The sequence below is a fragment of the Symphalangus syndactylus genome, chromosome 18 (genome assembly GCF_028878055.3).
Source record: "Symphalangus syndactylus isolate Jambi chromosome 18, NHGRI_mSymSyn1-v2.1_pri, whole genome shotgun sequence".
Lineage (NCBI taxonomy): Eukaryota > Metazoa > Chordata > Mammalia > Primates > Hylobatidae > Symphalangus > Symphalangus syndactylus.
Window position 1 is genome coordinate 42,272,988 of NC_072440.2, and position 14,285 is coordinate 42,287,272.

A 14,285-nucleotide genomic window follows, 5' to 3' on the forward strand; every position below is an offset into this window, starting at 1 on the left:
AATAATTTCTTACCTATGTCTCCTAAGATCCCCAAAAAGCGTGTTTCCCCTGGCAAAAAGAAAAAAGAAAAAAAACTTACACTGAGTCATATCCTACCGATCAAAAAGTTTGCTCCTGGAAGTGAATTAGGCAGCTTCCAAAAGTGAAGTAGCCTTTTCATCTGCATCATCCACCTTCAGTGGACTTTTCCCAGAGCAGCATATGTCCATAGCAGCAGACGCTCTGTAGGAGAGGAGACACTGGATGTGTTCTGCTGCTTGACAATCCATAATCCCATCTTGCCAGTTATAAGTAGGTATGGGCTTCTAGATGGTCTTCATGAAAATGTGCAAGAAATCGGGCATGATACCTAAGCTGTCACAAAGCCAGACACAAAGCTATCACCGGAATGAAGAATAAACACTGACCGTAACTTAGTAACTGCAAAGCATTTTTTGTTCTTTGTGCTTTTATGACAGACTGGATTGATTTAAATTAGCCTTTCAGGACCTGTGTTCTCTGGCCCTAGTCTGTGTCAGGTCACAGCTGCATTGAGTCATTTCCTCTCCAACTCTCTGTGAGATCTTCCCTTCAAAGCCTTGCAGGCCCTGGGTCACTCATGCTATGTGAATTATCTCATCTCCCAGGTGGGTTTTTCCCGACTCCAAGACATACTCTTTATGGTGGTCTGATCATCAGGGCCTTTCTTTTGACCTGATTTCCTGTTCGCCACTTTTGCTTCCTTCACCTCTATAATCTGGTGGTTCCTGTCCATCTGGATTGGCTTCCCCTCTTGGCCTGCTTTAGAGACATCAGATTTGCTCAATTATCCCAGGCTCACCCTGCTTCCGAAAACAGAGCCCCCTTCTCCACTTTCTACTATTCACACCTTGGCATATCATGGTCAAATCTAGGCATTTGAAGACAATGCCATTTGGGGTCTGAAAGCTGACACCTGGCAGGCCACAATTCTCCCTTGGCTGATATCCAAAGGATGCATCTGTCTTCTTGATCTAGTTTTTGCTTTTTAATAGTGTTAGGTAACATGAGGTACCTTAAAATGGCACCGTATCTTAAGATGGGGCTGGTTCCGGGTTCTTCTCCCCTCCTTGACCGGGCACTGTCTGAACCCGCCAAAGGAGGGCCAATCAGAAAGAAGCATCTCCCGCCTTCCCTTGGGCCCGCCCCTAGCCCAATCCACGTAGGCCCAAGGGATATAAAACCCAGCACACCAGCAGCCCTCTCTCTCTTCTCTTCCTTCTCCGCTTGATACCTCCAATAAAGATCTCTTGACCGTGACCAGTGTAGTTTGGTCTCCGCCCGGCCCCTTTCATTGGTGCCGTGACTCGGATCAGGACTCCCCACCCCCCTCGGTGGGACCCCGATCCCTTTCGGGCTCAGTCCAGATCCCGGCCGGTCTTCGCTCATTTTCCTGTTCTCCGACCTCTACGCCCAACACCGGCCTCATCTCGGTAAGTCTCCCCTTCCGGTGTCTGACACCAGTCGACCGGCTCCCGCCTCAGCCGCCCACACGGCTGCCGTAAATCCTATTTTAGACTCGGCCTCCAGGGAGCAGGATTCCCTCCTTTTCCTCCTCACTCGCCAGGCCTGGGGCCCTTCCTCTTTCTTGCTCCGAAAATCCTGGTACCAGGTGGCCCACGGCCCTTGGCCTCCTAGAGGCCCTCAGTCCTTTCGTTTCGGTGACGACCGACTCAAAGGGTCTGACTCACAGCATGGTCATCGGCTGGTAGGGGACGCCCTGCCCAGCCCTTTGCCATATATTTCCGTAAACCCCCTCTTCTCATAATGGGAGCCTCTGCATCCCTGCCGGCCGACTCTCCCTTACAATGCCTTTTAAATAACTTATCAGCCCTTGGTTTGGCTGCTGATCTCAAACCTACATGACTCATTAAATTGTGCACTCAAAACTGGCCCACCTACCCCCTAGACAACCAAAACAGATGGCCCACTTATGGGTCCTTTGATCCCAACTTTCTCCGGGATCTCTACAACTATTGTGAGCGAACAGGAAAATGGGCAGAGATCCCCTACGTTCATGGCTTCTTTCTTCTACGGGACAAACCCAACCTCTGCCTCCCTTGCAAGCCGCAACACCTTATCGCTGCTCTCAAGCTACCAACCTCTCCTTCCACTCCCGACTTTGATCTGGCCGACGGACCACCACCCTCCACCTCATCTTCCGGTCGCCACTCAACCGGTTGAAACCGGCTACCAACCCGGACCACACGAAGAACCAAACTGCTTACGCCTCGCTCTCATGCATCTCCTAAGTCCTCTTCTCTGGCTTTCCGCCTCTCACATCTTTACACTTTCCTCCGCCGGCGGGCCCTCTTCCCAGCCCTATTCTCACTATGATAGAAAACGGCTGGGAGCCTCTCCTCCACATGTTCCACTTTGCCGTCTAGCTCCCACATCAACAAACACACCCCCTTCCTATATTATATCACTAAAAACAACGCCTCCTCCCGAGCCATACATATCGACAACCCCGCCGACCCGGTCTGGGGCCAGTCAGTTACAGGAGGCATATATCCCAGCAATGCCTGGGCATATCCAACTATCCATCTCTAACCAAACCTTTAACCAGCTTCTCCTCAGAAACTACCAGCTCCTAGCAACTTGTGAAGACACGGCAGACTCCAGAGACAGTCTCACACCCTGCTGACCTCTTAAACGGCCAACGACAGGCAACAGATACCCAGGACTGGGGGGGGAGGGGGTAGGCCTGCCCTCGCACCCTAAATTAACTACCATCTTCTTTTCTCTTCAGGCAGACCAAACTCTACCCCTAGTACCCTAGATGGCTACAGCAAGCTGATTCTACCAATTCTTAAACACCCTTCGCTCAGACAGCTGGCTCATGGCCAACCCATCCCTGCCCCTCAACTGGCTCATGGCACTGGAGGACAAGGAACATTCATGGACTTCACGTCTCTTCATGTCTAGCGCCCTATTGCTTGGCCTCATACTCATACTGTACCCCATGCACAACCCTGACAGTTGTCCCTGTGCCCCCTCCCCACAGAGCCCCCACTCAGCAGGAAGCAGCCAGATGAACCACGACACCTATTTTCCCCCATTTAAGAAAACAAAAAGGGAGGAATGTTAGGTAACATGGGGTACCTTAAAATGGCGCCATACCTTAAGATGGGGCTGGTTCCGGGTTCTTCTCCCCTCCTTGACCGGGCACTGTCTGAACCCGCCAAAGGAGGGCCAATCAGAAAGAAGCATCTCCCACCTTCCCTTGGGCCCACCCCTAGCCCAATCCACGTAGGCCCAAAGGATATAAAACCCAGCACACCAGCAGCCCTCTCTCTCTTCTCTTCCTTCTCCGCTCGATACCTCCAATAAAAATCTCTTGACCGCGACCGGTGTAGTTTGGTCTCCGCCCGGCCCCTTTCAAATAGTCCCCTTGCCTATCCTACTATCCCCTCCTGAGATCACTCTCATATTGTTTTCTTATTTTAGATAATAGCAGATTTGCCTCTTTACTTGTAAATGTCTTTCTCAGTTCAGGCATTAACTCGTCATTTTGTTTTCTCCATTTTGAGATTAAGATATCCTGATATTAATATTAATAACATGGCAGGACCTGCTACAGTTCTCTAGATTTTTATTTGATTTTCTTCTCTTGATTCCAATATTCAGCCTGATTTTCACTCTAAGATGGCATTTGGATAACTTCAGATGTTGTTTCCCAACAGGGAATACAAAGACTTCACAGGGACAGTCCTTGTTGGCTGCTGCTCTTACTAAGAGCCAGGCAGGTACCCTGTGCCCTTTCTTTTAGCTCATTGTTGGGCTCAAGGCTTGGTCTTGGGTTCTAAATCCCGACACTACCGTGGTGGCTCTATATAGCCTTGGTCAGTTTCCTCTTCAAGCTTCAGTTTATTCCTTCTAAAATGGGGATGATAATCCTAGGTACCTCATAGGGTTGTTGTGAAGACTAAAGAAATGATGTGTGTAAGGGATTTAGTGTAGAGACTGGCACATACTACGTGATCCATAATCACTATTTTTATTGTTATCCCCTTCACCTTTCAGGATCAGAATACAACGTGATGCTTATGTGTGTTGGATGATACATGGTTCCCATCAGTAATGGCTGAACTGTGAATACTGATGCTTCTGATTATACAACTGTTTCTTCTCCCCTTTCCTTAAAATCAAGGCATTTCCAAAGGTTCATCCACCACACACAGGAATCTGTTCTTCCTCTTAACCACTTTGTTTACAGGTCAATTGAAATAGCCAAAAGCTGATCTATGGCATATTTTAAAAGTTAGCTAGGAAGAACTGCCATAAAATCTATGCTAGGCCCTTTATCCATCATGGGGGAGCACTATTGCCCTGTGGAGTGAAAGCTGGTTTTGTTCACAGACAGTGGGCTCGCACCAGATAGGGGCTGGGAGCTGTAGTCAACTGCACCAATAAAAAGATTCTCATGCTCAGATTTTCCTTCCAAGTGCATCCTGGAACTGGTCAAGACGTACCTCACCAAAACCACTTTTTCCTCCTTTCTGTCCATGCCTGCCTCAGGAAATAGGTGAGTCAGGTTTTACTTGAGGAAGTGTTTGTTGTATTTCTGATTTTTCATGCCATTTTTTTACATAGTTCTATATATTAAAACAAACAGAAAATCACAATAAGCTCTATCAGTAATTATTATTGGTGGATTTACTATTTGTAAGAATTATTAAAGCCATATGTTGAGACTTCTCCAGAGAGAATTAATGGTAATTATCTTTACCATTTTATCTCTCTTTTCCAGAGAGATAAAATGGCTTAAACATGGTATCTTATAAACTGCAAATAATCTCCAGAGAGATTATGTGGTATCGTAAGATGCCATGTTTAAGCCATTTTATCAATATGAAATATAAACCTTAGGCAGTATTTAACCATAAAATAAATAAGCTTTTTAACTTTTAAGAAGTGGTCAGCTATATCTAGCTATGAATGAACAGATGAGTATATAATGAAAACAAATCACACTGCTTACACATTCATGTATCTATTTCTGAAACATATTACAAATCTCCACTAAGAGCAGAGTACAATTGAAGGGGATTCTCAGAGCATCACCACACTAGAGAGGTAGACATATGTGCAAAATCAGCCAAGGATAGAAGGAAAGAGGGTATGGTGCACAAGGAAGGAACCAAGTGAGGACAGAGAGGAAGGCAGCTGACCTCCATGTACTAAATTGCATCCCAAGGGTGGAGGCTGAACGAGGCCTCATTAACATGCTCAATCTCAGCAGTTCAGTTAAACAGATGACAGCCTAGACAGGAGATGATCACTAAGACAGGGCCTCCATGACCCATGGGTAAGAGCCTCTTCTCAGATCTCATGTACTCCAGAGGGAAAGCAACACCCAATTCTGGAGTTCCTCTTCCTTCCACATGCCTGTGAAGATTCAAACTCTTGTTGTAAGCCTCTAAACTCTTGCTGATTCTGTGTAGAGACCTAGTTCCAAATACATAGTTGATTCTCTGATTTCATCCAAGTTGTTTGTGCTGCTGTAATACCGCCTCCGTTGGCTGCTGGCAGCCTCCTGCTCATCCTAGTTCCAAACACATAATTGATTCTCTGGTTTCATCCAAGCTGTGATTCTCATGCCTGCAATATTACCTCCACTGGCCAATGACAGCCTCCTACCCATCCTCTGAGACTCAGCCCAGGGGTCATCTTTGGCCTCTCCTTCTCTTTGCCCTGACCTCAGGTTCAGGGGCCCCTCATTCCACCTCTATGTCTCCCTGAGCTCCTTCTCTCATCTCCCGTGTTGTATACCTGTTATCTGTGTATTTGGGAGTGACATTCAAGATCCTTAACAACTGGAACAGCGCTGACAGAGCCCTATCAGAACATAAGCCGGCTCTATCATACCAGTGCCAAACGGCCACCTGTCGGCCTGGGGTAAGGAGACTTTCACCCACAAGACAGTGAACTCTTTAAAAAGAGGGCTGTGTTTTATTCATTGATGTATCACCAGTGCCCAGAACATAGGAGATGTTTAATAAATGTTTGTGGATTGCTTGAAAAGTCTAAGGTTGACAAAGACAAGGTAAGGAGACAGAGTAGTTTCCACCGATTGTCTTCATATTTAATGCCCATACTTAAACCTCACTCTAGTTTCATGTATCTGCATGATAGTCAAACTAGGCAAAATGTAAAAGAAAAAGAATATTATGGGCTTCCATGAGTGAACCTTGAAGGGCCCTAAAGGTTTAGGTAATTAATTAAACATTTGTAAATTCTGGTCAGTTACAAAGTCTGTTACCTCCAAGAATAGTACCCCCTACTCCCAGCTTCCAGAGCCCAGTATTTGTAAACCCATCTTCTTATGTTTTACTCAACACAAATTCTTACTACTTTTTAAAAATTTAACCAACTCAACAGATGACATTTTTAATGGCTGTTGAATTGTGATAAGCCCCTCTTGCATTATTGAGAGTTAATTAAAAGAGCATAAGCTTATTTTAAGAACACATAACTGATGAAATTTTCTCTTGGGACACCGGAATTAAAGCAGGCTAGACAGTCTTCTAGCAAAATCACACATCAGCCACACTCTCAAGGCATCACAGTTATGCTGTATGGACTCAATACCAAATATCCCTTAGTTCAAGGTGATTCTAAGGACAGCACTCTAGTAAGTATAGGATCTAAGGCTGCACTTGGTACTGTGTGGGCTCCTCCACTAACATTTCCACCAACTTGGCTTTGTTTTATATTCCAGACCAGAGCATTCATAAATGAGGACTTGTGCTAAATACAATGTGTATTTCATTTTTTCCATTTTTTAAAATGTGCATGTAGTTTGTTATGGGATTAAAAAAAATTCCCAGAAGCACCATCCTATAGCAATAAAATGTTGTTTTAATCAAAAGCTTGGTTGTACTACATAACAAGGAAGTTCATAAAACCATTCAGTGTGAAGGTTAACACTGTTGAAGAAGGAATTTTGCAGTTACAGAAAAGATTAAAGGAAAGGACTGTTCTGGTGAGCCCTAAAGCAAAACCATGGATCTTGTGATGAAACATACATTCTGCCATGACTGATTGTCACCAGAAAGGTTTTGAAGGCATATTATAGCACTGGATAAAATAAATCTATATCAAGCTATAGACAAAAGAAGAGGGCTGGATGCTCACAGCTTGGTGCTACACCATGACTCTCCAAGAGGCTCAATGAGCAAAGACTCAGGCTAGTTCTCCTGGCCTTGAGCTGGAGGGTGTTTTTTGTCCAGTAAATAGGGACTGTGCTACCTCTTACAAAGCAAGCTTTATTGGGTAAATGAATGAATGAGGAACCCAAATAAAGGTGATTTTGGAGAACTCACATGTAGACATGGAAAATTTCTTTGCTTTACGAGAGCTGACAAAGATAATTATATTCTATTTGCCTGACACATAGGGGAGCAGAAGTAATGAGCTTTCTTAAATGCTATTTCTCTGTAACACATTGCTGATGTCCTACATTTTACCATCATACACAACTTTTCAGGTAGTCTGTATTTCTATATGAAACATGGAATCCAAACAAATTATTGCTATGAAGTGATCAGGGTGTAATATCTTGAAATGGAAGGGAAGCTAATATAATTCTAATTGTATAGATTTTAGTAACACATAGAGGTTTAATGTTATAATATAGTATATGTATCTTGAAGATCAAAATGTTTTAAGGATTAGTTTAAATATATAATTTTTCAAATTTGTCTTATCACTTCATTTTGTTCATTGTTGCAGAACTCAAGAGTTGTTGCAAATAAATAAATTTTTATAACCTACATCTTAATAAATCATGCAAAATAGTTGACATTCAATCATTATACAATTAACATGGACCCAATGAACCTGGTTCTATGAACAATGTCTAGACACAGTAAATGTTTAATAAAATTTGGTTATTAGAAATTTATATCAGAAAAAAATATCTACAGGGGTTAACTTTAGTAATCATTCTATTGCTTTTGCTTGATCTCTGATGGATTAGAAGTCTATTAAATATCTCTACATTTTGCTTGACACAAGTGCATTGTAATTACAGCCATCAGGCCATCCTTAGCCATTTATTATTTTCATTTACTAAAACAGTCTCTACGATGATGACATCCTGTGGGATTAGGAATCTAATGGAAACAAAAATCTTGAAAAAGTAAAGATTGCAGGGTAAGACCCCTCATCAGAACAATATCTTCAGAATGAAAAGGTAAAGCTGGTGTAGGGAAAGTGAACCCTCAGGGACGCTAAGGAGGGAGCCTTCCTCCCAGCAGTGTTGCCATACCTAGCACCAGCTTTCTTTCATCTTGCTTTTATATCCCCAACTGCATCATCATAGTTATCTAGAGACCTCACCAGTCAGGCTGACGGTCTTGTGTGGGTTGCCTAATTACAGGAACCTGAGATTTGACCACTTGGAAGCCAATTTTCTGTTTATGTAGAAAGATCTAATGGTTTATATAATCATCACCATCATTAATACCTCAAAGGTGACCTCACCTGGAAATGCTGGGAACTGGTGGAGTAGGACATGGGTGGGGTCAGTGTGTTCCTTTAAATACCTGTGGTCCCGGTGCAGGCTCCCCTGTCTGAAGGCATTTCTGGAGTGTTTTAGGCCTGTTCACTTTCTCTTACTCACAGTCTATTCACTTGTCTTGTTCACTCGTCTGGAAGATCTCGGCCAGCACCATGACTGACGATGAGCTGTCTGCCTTGGTAGTGGATAATGGGTCAGGGATGTGCAAGGCAGGCTTTGGTGGTGACGATGCCCCCCGGGCTGTGTTCCCCTCCATGATAGGGCGTCCTCGACACCAGGGCGTTATGGTAGGCATGGGCCAGAAGGACTGCTACGTGGGAGATGAGGCTCAGAGCAAGAGAGGCGTCCTGACCCTGAAGTATCCTATCGAGCATGGAGTGGTCACCAACTGGGACGACATGGAAAAGATCTGGTACCACACATTCTACAATGAGCTCCGTGTGGCACCAGATGAGCATCCCATCCTCCTCACCGAGGCACCCCTGAACCCCAAGATCAACCGGGAAAAGATGACTCAGATCATGTTCGAGGCTTTCAACACACCAGCCATGTATGTGGCCATCCAGGCTGTGCTGTCCCTCTACGCCTCAGGACGGACCACAGGCATCGTGATGGATTCTGGGGATGGGGTCACTCACACCGTGCCCATCTATGAAGGTTACGCCCTGCCTCATGCCATTCTACGCCTGGATCTGGCAGGCAGAGACCTGACTGATTACCTCATGAAGATCCTGACAGAGCGAGGCTATAACTTCACCACCACCGCTGAGCGGGAGATTGTGCGAGATGTCAAAGAGAAGCTGTGCTACGTAGCCCTGGACTTTGAGCAGGAGATGGTCAGGGCAGCCGCATCCTCCTCACTGGAACGGAGCTATGAACTTCCTGATGGGCAGGTGATCACCATTGGTAATGAACGCTTCCGATGCCCTGAAGCCATTTTCCAGCCTTCCTTTCTGGGCATTGAGTCCAGTGGGATCCATGAGACAACCTTCAACTCTATCATGAAGTGCGATGTGGATATTCGCAAGGATCTCTATGCCAACACCGTGTTATCTGGAGGGAGCACCATGTACCCAGGCATTGCTGACCGGATGCAGAAGGAAATCATAACCCTGGCACCCAGCACCATGAAAATCAAGATCATAGCTCCCCCAGAGCGGAAGTATTCTGTTTGGATTGGGGGCTCCATCCTGGCCAGCCTGTCCACATTCCAGCAGATGTGGATCAGTAAGCAGGAATATGATGAGGCTGGTCCTCCTATCGTTCACAGAAAATGTTTCTGAATGGGCTTCCAGATTAGTGAGCTTACATTTTCCCCTTTCCTAGGTCACAGTGACGGTACTGCTTTTATCCGCTTTCAATAGAATCGAGGTAAATACGTCACTCTTCCTAGTGTAAACCAGCAAACCCATCTCTCCATCCAAGTATCCTGGGCTCTTACCCAGATAACCACATCCGGATCTCCGTCAAGTGAAGGTGAATTCTAATACCATATTCTTTTTTCTTTGCCTGTACTGTTCCAAGATAGGTAGGCCAGCTTAAATACATATAAGTGACAAGGAGTAAAATCACGAGAAATGTCATTTCAGAATGGATAACTATAATTATCAAGCTTTAAAACCTAGTTCTCGCTAAAATATTTGACAAGAACAGGCTGTATAAACTTGTTAAAAAAAAAAAAGGTGTGTATGCATTTAGCAGCCATGTCTTACTAGTTAAGTATCTGTTTTGTTTACTTCTTTGTATGGAGATAATGAATTATAAAGTTCAATAATATCCATATATACATAAGCACCAGGGAAATAAAATATATTGTGAAATATACTGATGTATCTAGCTATCTGAACAGCCAATGTGAATTTCTTTACTCCCAAAAGTCATCATTGTAAAAGGTACATATTTTAATTGTTTCCGTTACTAAATAAGCATAATGAGACAGCCACCATTCCATTAATGTTTATAAATCATCTAAATTTTCAGCTCATAGTGGAGTTCTGCTGGTCAAATCATATTTTAATATCTTTCTCATTGAACCTCCTTATACCAAAACTACAGACAACGTCTAATTCTTAAAAGAGATAGATATTATAATATCAAATTAATGTCATTATGGTACAATTTGACAGAGGTAATTTTATTTCTATTTCTTAGCATAATAGCACATCTTGAATAATTTCCGTAGACCAGGATTATAGATACTTCTCTTATGCAAGGATTTCACTGTGAGAAAATATAGCTGCAGCATCTTTATTAATTATTCATTTTACTACCAGTATACTAACACAGTTTTATCCTTGGAAAGCTTTTAGAATAATTCTACTTTATTATGTCCAGTAACTAGCAATACTTATTTATGCAAAGTGTCTCTGAGATACTAACATCTTTGAAAATATCAATGTATCTTCCTATAATGTCTAAAATATTTTAGTTACTCCAGTGGTGATTTATCAACCAATTTTAAGTACCAGTATATTTATTCCAATCTATGCAGTGATTTCTGAATATTTGGATATCAGCATTATTTGTATTTTTCAGGGTAATTTCTGAAAATTTAAAATATTTATTTGGATTGCTTATTCAGGCATTATCAGGCATTCTGGAGGGAGGAATCACTTCTCTTTTTTTCTTAGTTGGGAAACTTGTACTTATGTTATAAATCTTTAAAATGGAATCAGTAAGAATTTTTTGTTTAAGGTCATACTTTTCAAATAATTTGATTATTCCTTATTGCCTTTATCTGACAACATAATTTTTAAAATGCATGTAACCAAAATTAATCTCCAAAAACACTTTATTTTATATAACTTGCTTTCAGTACATTAAAATTGCTTCATACCTGTATACTTAGATTTCCTGTTATTTCTCAACCATTCCCTTAGAATTACAGAATGATCCAGATAGCATCTCTTTTTATATGTGGGACCTATTCATCTGTATGTTACAATTTTGCACCTCATACATAATCATGTAAACATTAAAAGGCAAATTTTAAAAAAAGGATAGCTAACCATTTAACATTATATAGATTTCTCATAATCTAAATTTTAAAGCTGGGATTTACTGGATGAACTGATCTTCAGGTAATTAATAGGCAGAGACAATGTCAACAATAATAATCACAATATTTTGGATTTATATGCTGCAATGCATTCCATTTGCAGAGTGAATAGTTCTCACAAACATTCTGACCTGCATTCTGAATTACCAAAAAAAAAAAAAAAATGACTTCCCACCCATGGAATATATATGGGACAGATAATGTGAACTTACAAGAGAGTGAGCTATAGAGCCCCACAACATTAGATGAAAATATGAGCCCCATAATGCAAACTATGCATTATAAATCTTTAATTACTGTAGTAATTTAAGAGTTTATTATATATAAAATCTACAATTTCTAGATAACAAGTTGGTAAAATGCCAGAAACTTGAACCTAGAGTTTTTGGATATTCTCCTCTTTATCAATATTGACTGATTTATGGATGAGTTTAATGAAGAAACAGCCTATTTCACAACTTTATATTTTAGAATCAAAGAATGACATCTACATAGGTAATACGATTAACATGCTATTCATGTATCATTAGCCTGGCTCATCAACCAAGTTATTTAGAGAACTTTATATAAATATAGGGTCCCTGGCCCTGGGCTCAGAGTAGTGGGGTCTAGAATGAGCACTAAAAATCCAAATGCATAGCCAACTAGAGGAATTACAGCTCCACAGAATTCAAAATCCCAGCACATTACAGGCTCCATGGACAGGAAAGGTCTTCAGACACTTGCTTCATCCATCTTCCTCCGAGGATGAGACAGCACTGAAGCAGCCTTCTCAGATTAATTTTATACCTTTGTAAATGATTTTCATTCTCCCTCTGTGATGCCTCCTGAGTAGCAATATAAGGCCAGGGCTGTATCACAATTCCCTGCACACTGTTATTTCCCAATCACAGGTAATATTTTTCTGAAAACATGACTGATCCAATGCCAGTTCCTACACTCTTCTACACTTCTTTCCTAACATATAAATGCGCTTGTTCTTCAATAGTCAGCTACAGTAGTCCTGGGATACAGGTCAAACTATATCCTATCTAGATATGCAATTCACAATCCTATAATACAGAGGGCCTAAATATGAGTATTACATTATCCAGGCAATCAAAGGATAATCTTTTGGGTGACAAGGACTTTGCCATATTTATTCACTCATTACACAATTATTAATTCAATGTCCTATGCCAGAATGTGCTTAAAGAACAAGTTGTACTAAACACAAAAACTTTTCTTAAGTGTCTCAGGCAGGATTATGATCACTAATTATTGGGGTTGGTATGGTGAAATTCTTATTTTGAATACTTCTATTGGACTGTACCAGAAACTCATTTTAAAAATGTGAAACAAAGAAAGTTCACAATTTTAAAGGCTCATTTCAAAAGGATCCTTCAGAAGTCTAGAAAAGGATCCCCTCTTCCAAGAAAAAGTGACAACTCCTCCCTTGAATCCCTACTGTATTGTTTACATGCATACAGCCTCATAAACACATCGCAAACATGTATCCACCATTCCCACCTCCAACATCATCAATGTGCACCCGGGGGACAGAGACGGGCACAGTATTTATTCCCCCTTTGAATCTTCCAGCCTTTTCCTAGTGCCTGGTACATCATATTGATAGACATTATTTGAATTAACAAGTTAGTGAATTCATGGATTCTGATGTACCTTGTGAACCCAGTTCTGCATTGCCTATTTTTTACCAATCTATTCTCAGCTTCTGGTCTGTTAGCATCTGTTCCTGGTCTGTTAGCATCTGTTTTGTTGGTAGAATATTTCCTTTGAAGCATATTTTCTCTTTTTTCTTTCTTCCTCTCTTTTCTTTCCTTTTCCATCCACTTCTCCCAGGCGTCTAAACATGTAGAGCTGGATTTTATTTTCTCCCCATCATAATGTTATTTATTCCATAGTCAAAATTATCATTAACATCATTTTTTAATAAGACATGGGATTTTATTAAGGGCTTGCATACAGGAAAGAGAGTCCAGCAGCAGTGAGCTAGACAGGAGAACTGCCTTACATACAGAAATGGCCTAGCGGTGGCAGGCTGGAGAAGATACCCACCTTCCATACAGTCTAGTGGTGGCAGGCTGGACAACATAACCACACAGCCCAGACTAACATCATTTTAATACCACTCATTTATCTTAACTCTAATCTTCTCCTGTGGTTTCTTTACTTTAACTTTTATTTTAGAGTCAGAGGGTACATACCTCTGACACAGGTTTGTTACCTGGGTATATTGCATGATGCTGAGATTTGGGGAACAAATGAGCCTATCACCCAGGTACTGAGTATAGTACCCAGTAGTTTTTCAACCTTTGTATCCTTTCCGCCCTCCAGTAGGCCCCAGTTTCTATTGTTGCCTCCTTTATGTCCATGAGTACCCAATGGTTAGCTTCCACTTATAAGTGAAAACATGAAGTATTCGGTTTTCTGTTTCTACATTAATTTGCTTTGGATAATGGCCTCCAGCGGAGCTGGGTTTTAATAGTCTTTCACTTGTCCATTAAAGTTTGCTATTCTTCTGATTGGTCAAAGGATCATCAACCTCATCTTTTGGAACGTGTGCCATCTATGTGGCTGCTTAAATTTAGAAGAAAGAAAGAGAAAGATTTAGAGAGAGAGAGAGGGAGAGATGAAAGAAAAGGGGAGAAAAAGAAAGAAAGACTTTCACAGAGTACAAT

The 14,285-nt window shown here is 41.8% G+C and overlaps 2 protein-coding genes across 5 annotated transcripts in view; one reads left to right on the forward strand and one right to left on the reverse strand.

Annotated features, from left to right (window-relative positions):
• LOC129467455 (atherin-like) overlaps positions 1-14,285 on the reverse strand; it is a 254,344-nt gene that overhangs the window by 126,414 nt on the left and 113,645 nt on the right. The window lies entirely within an intron of this gene.
• ACTBL2 (actin beta like 2) lies at positions 8,699-11,387 on the forward strand. 4 transcript variants are annotated; one of them, XM_055252902.2, is made up of 2 exons: positions 8,699-8,930; positions 9,036-11,387. In XM_055252902.2, exons 1-2 carry the CDS (start codon positions 8,699-8,701, stop codon positions 9,827-9,829), a joined length of 1,026 nt encoding a protein of 341 aa, XP_055108877.1. In that variant the 3' UTR covers positions 9,830-11,387. The 4 variants fall into 4 exon arrangements, with proteins under 4 accessions (XP_055108877.1, XP_055108878.1, XP_055108876.1 ...); XM_055252903.2 differs by having other exon boundaries at positions 8,699-8,827; positions 8,954-11,387; XM_055252904.2 differs by having other exon boundaries at positions 8,711-8,833; positions 8,918-11,387.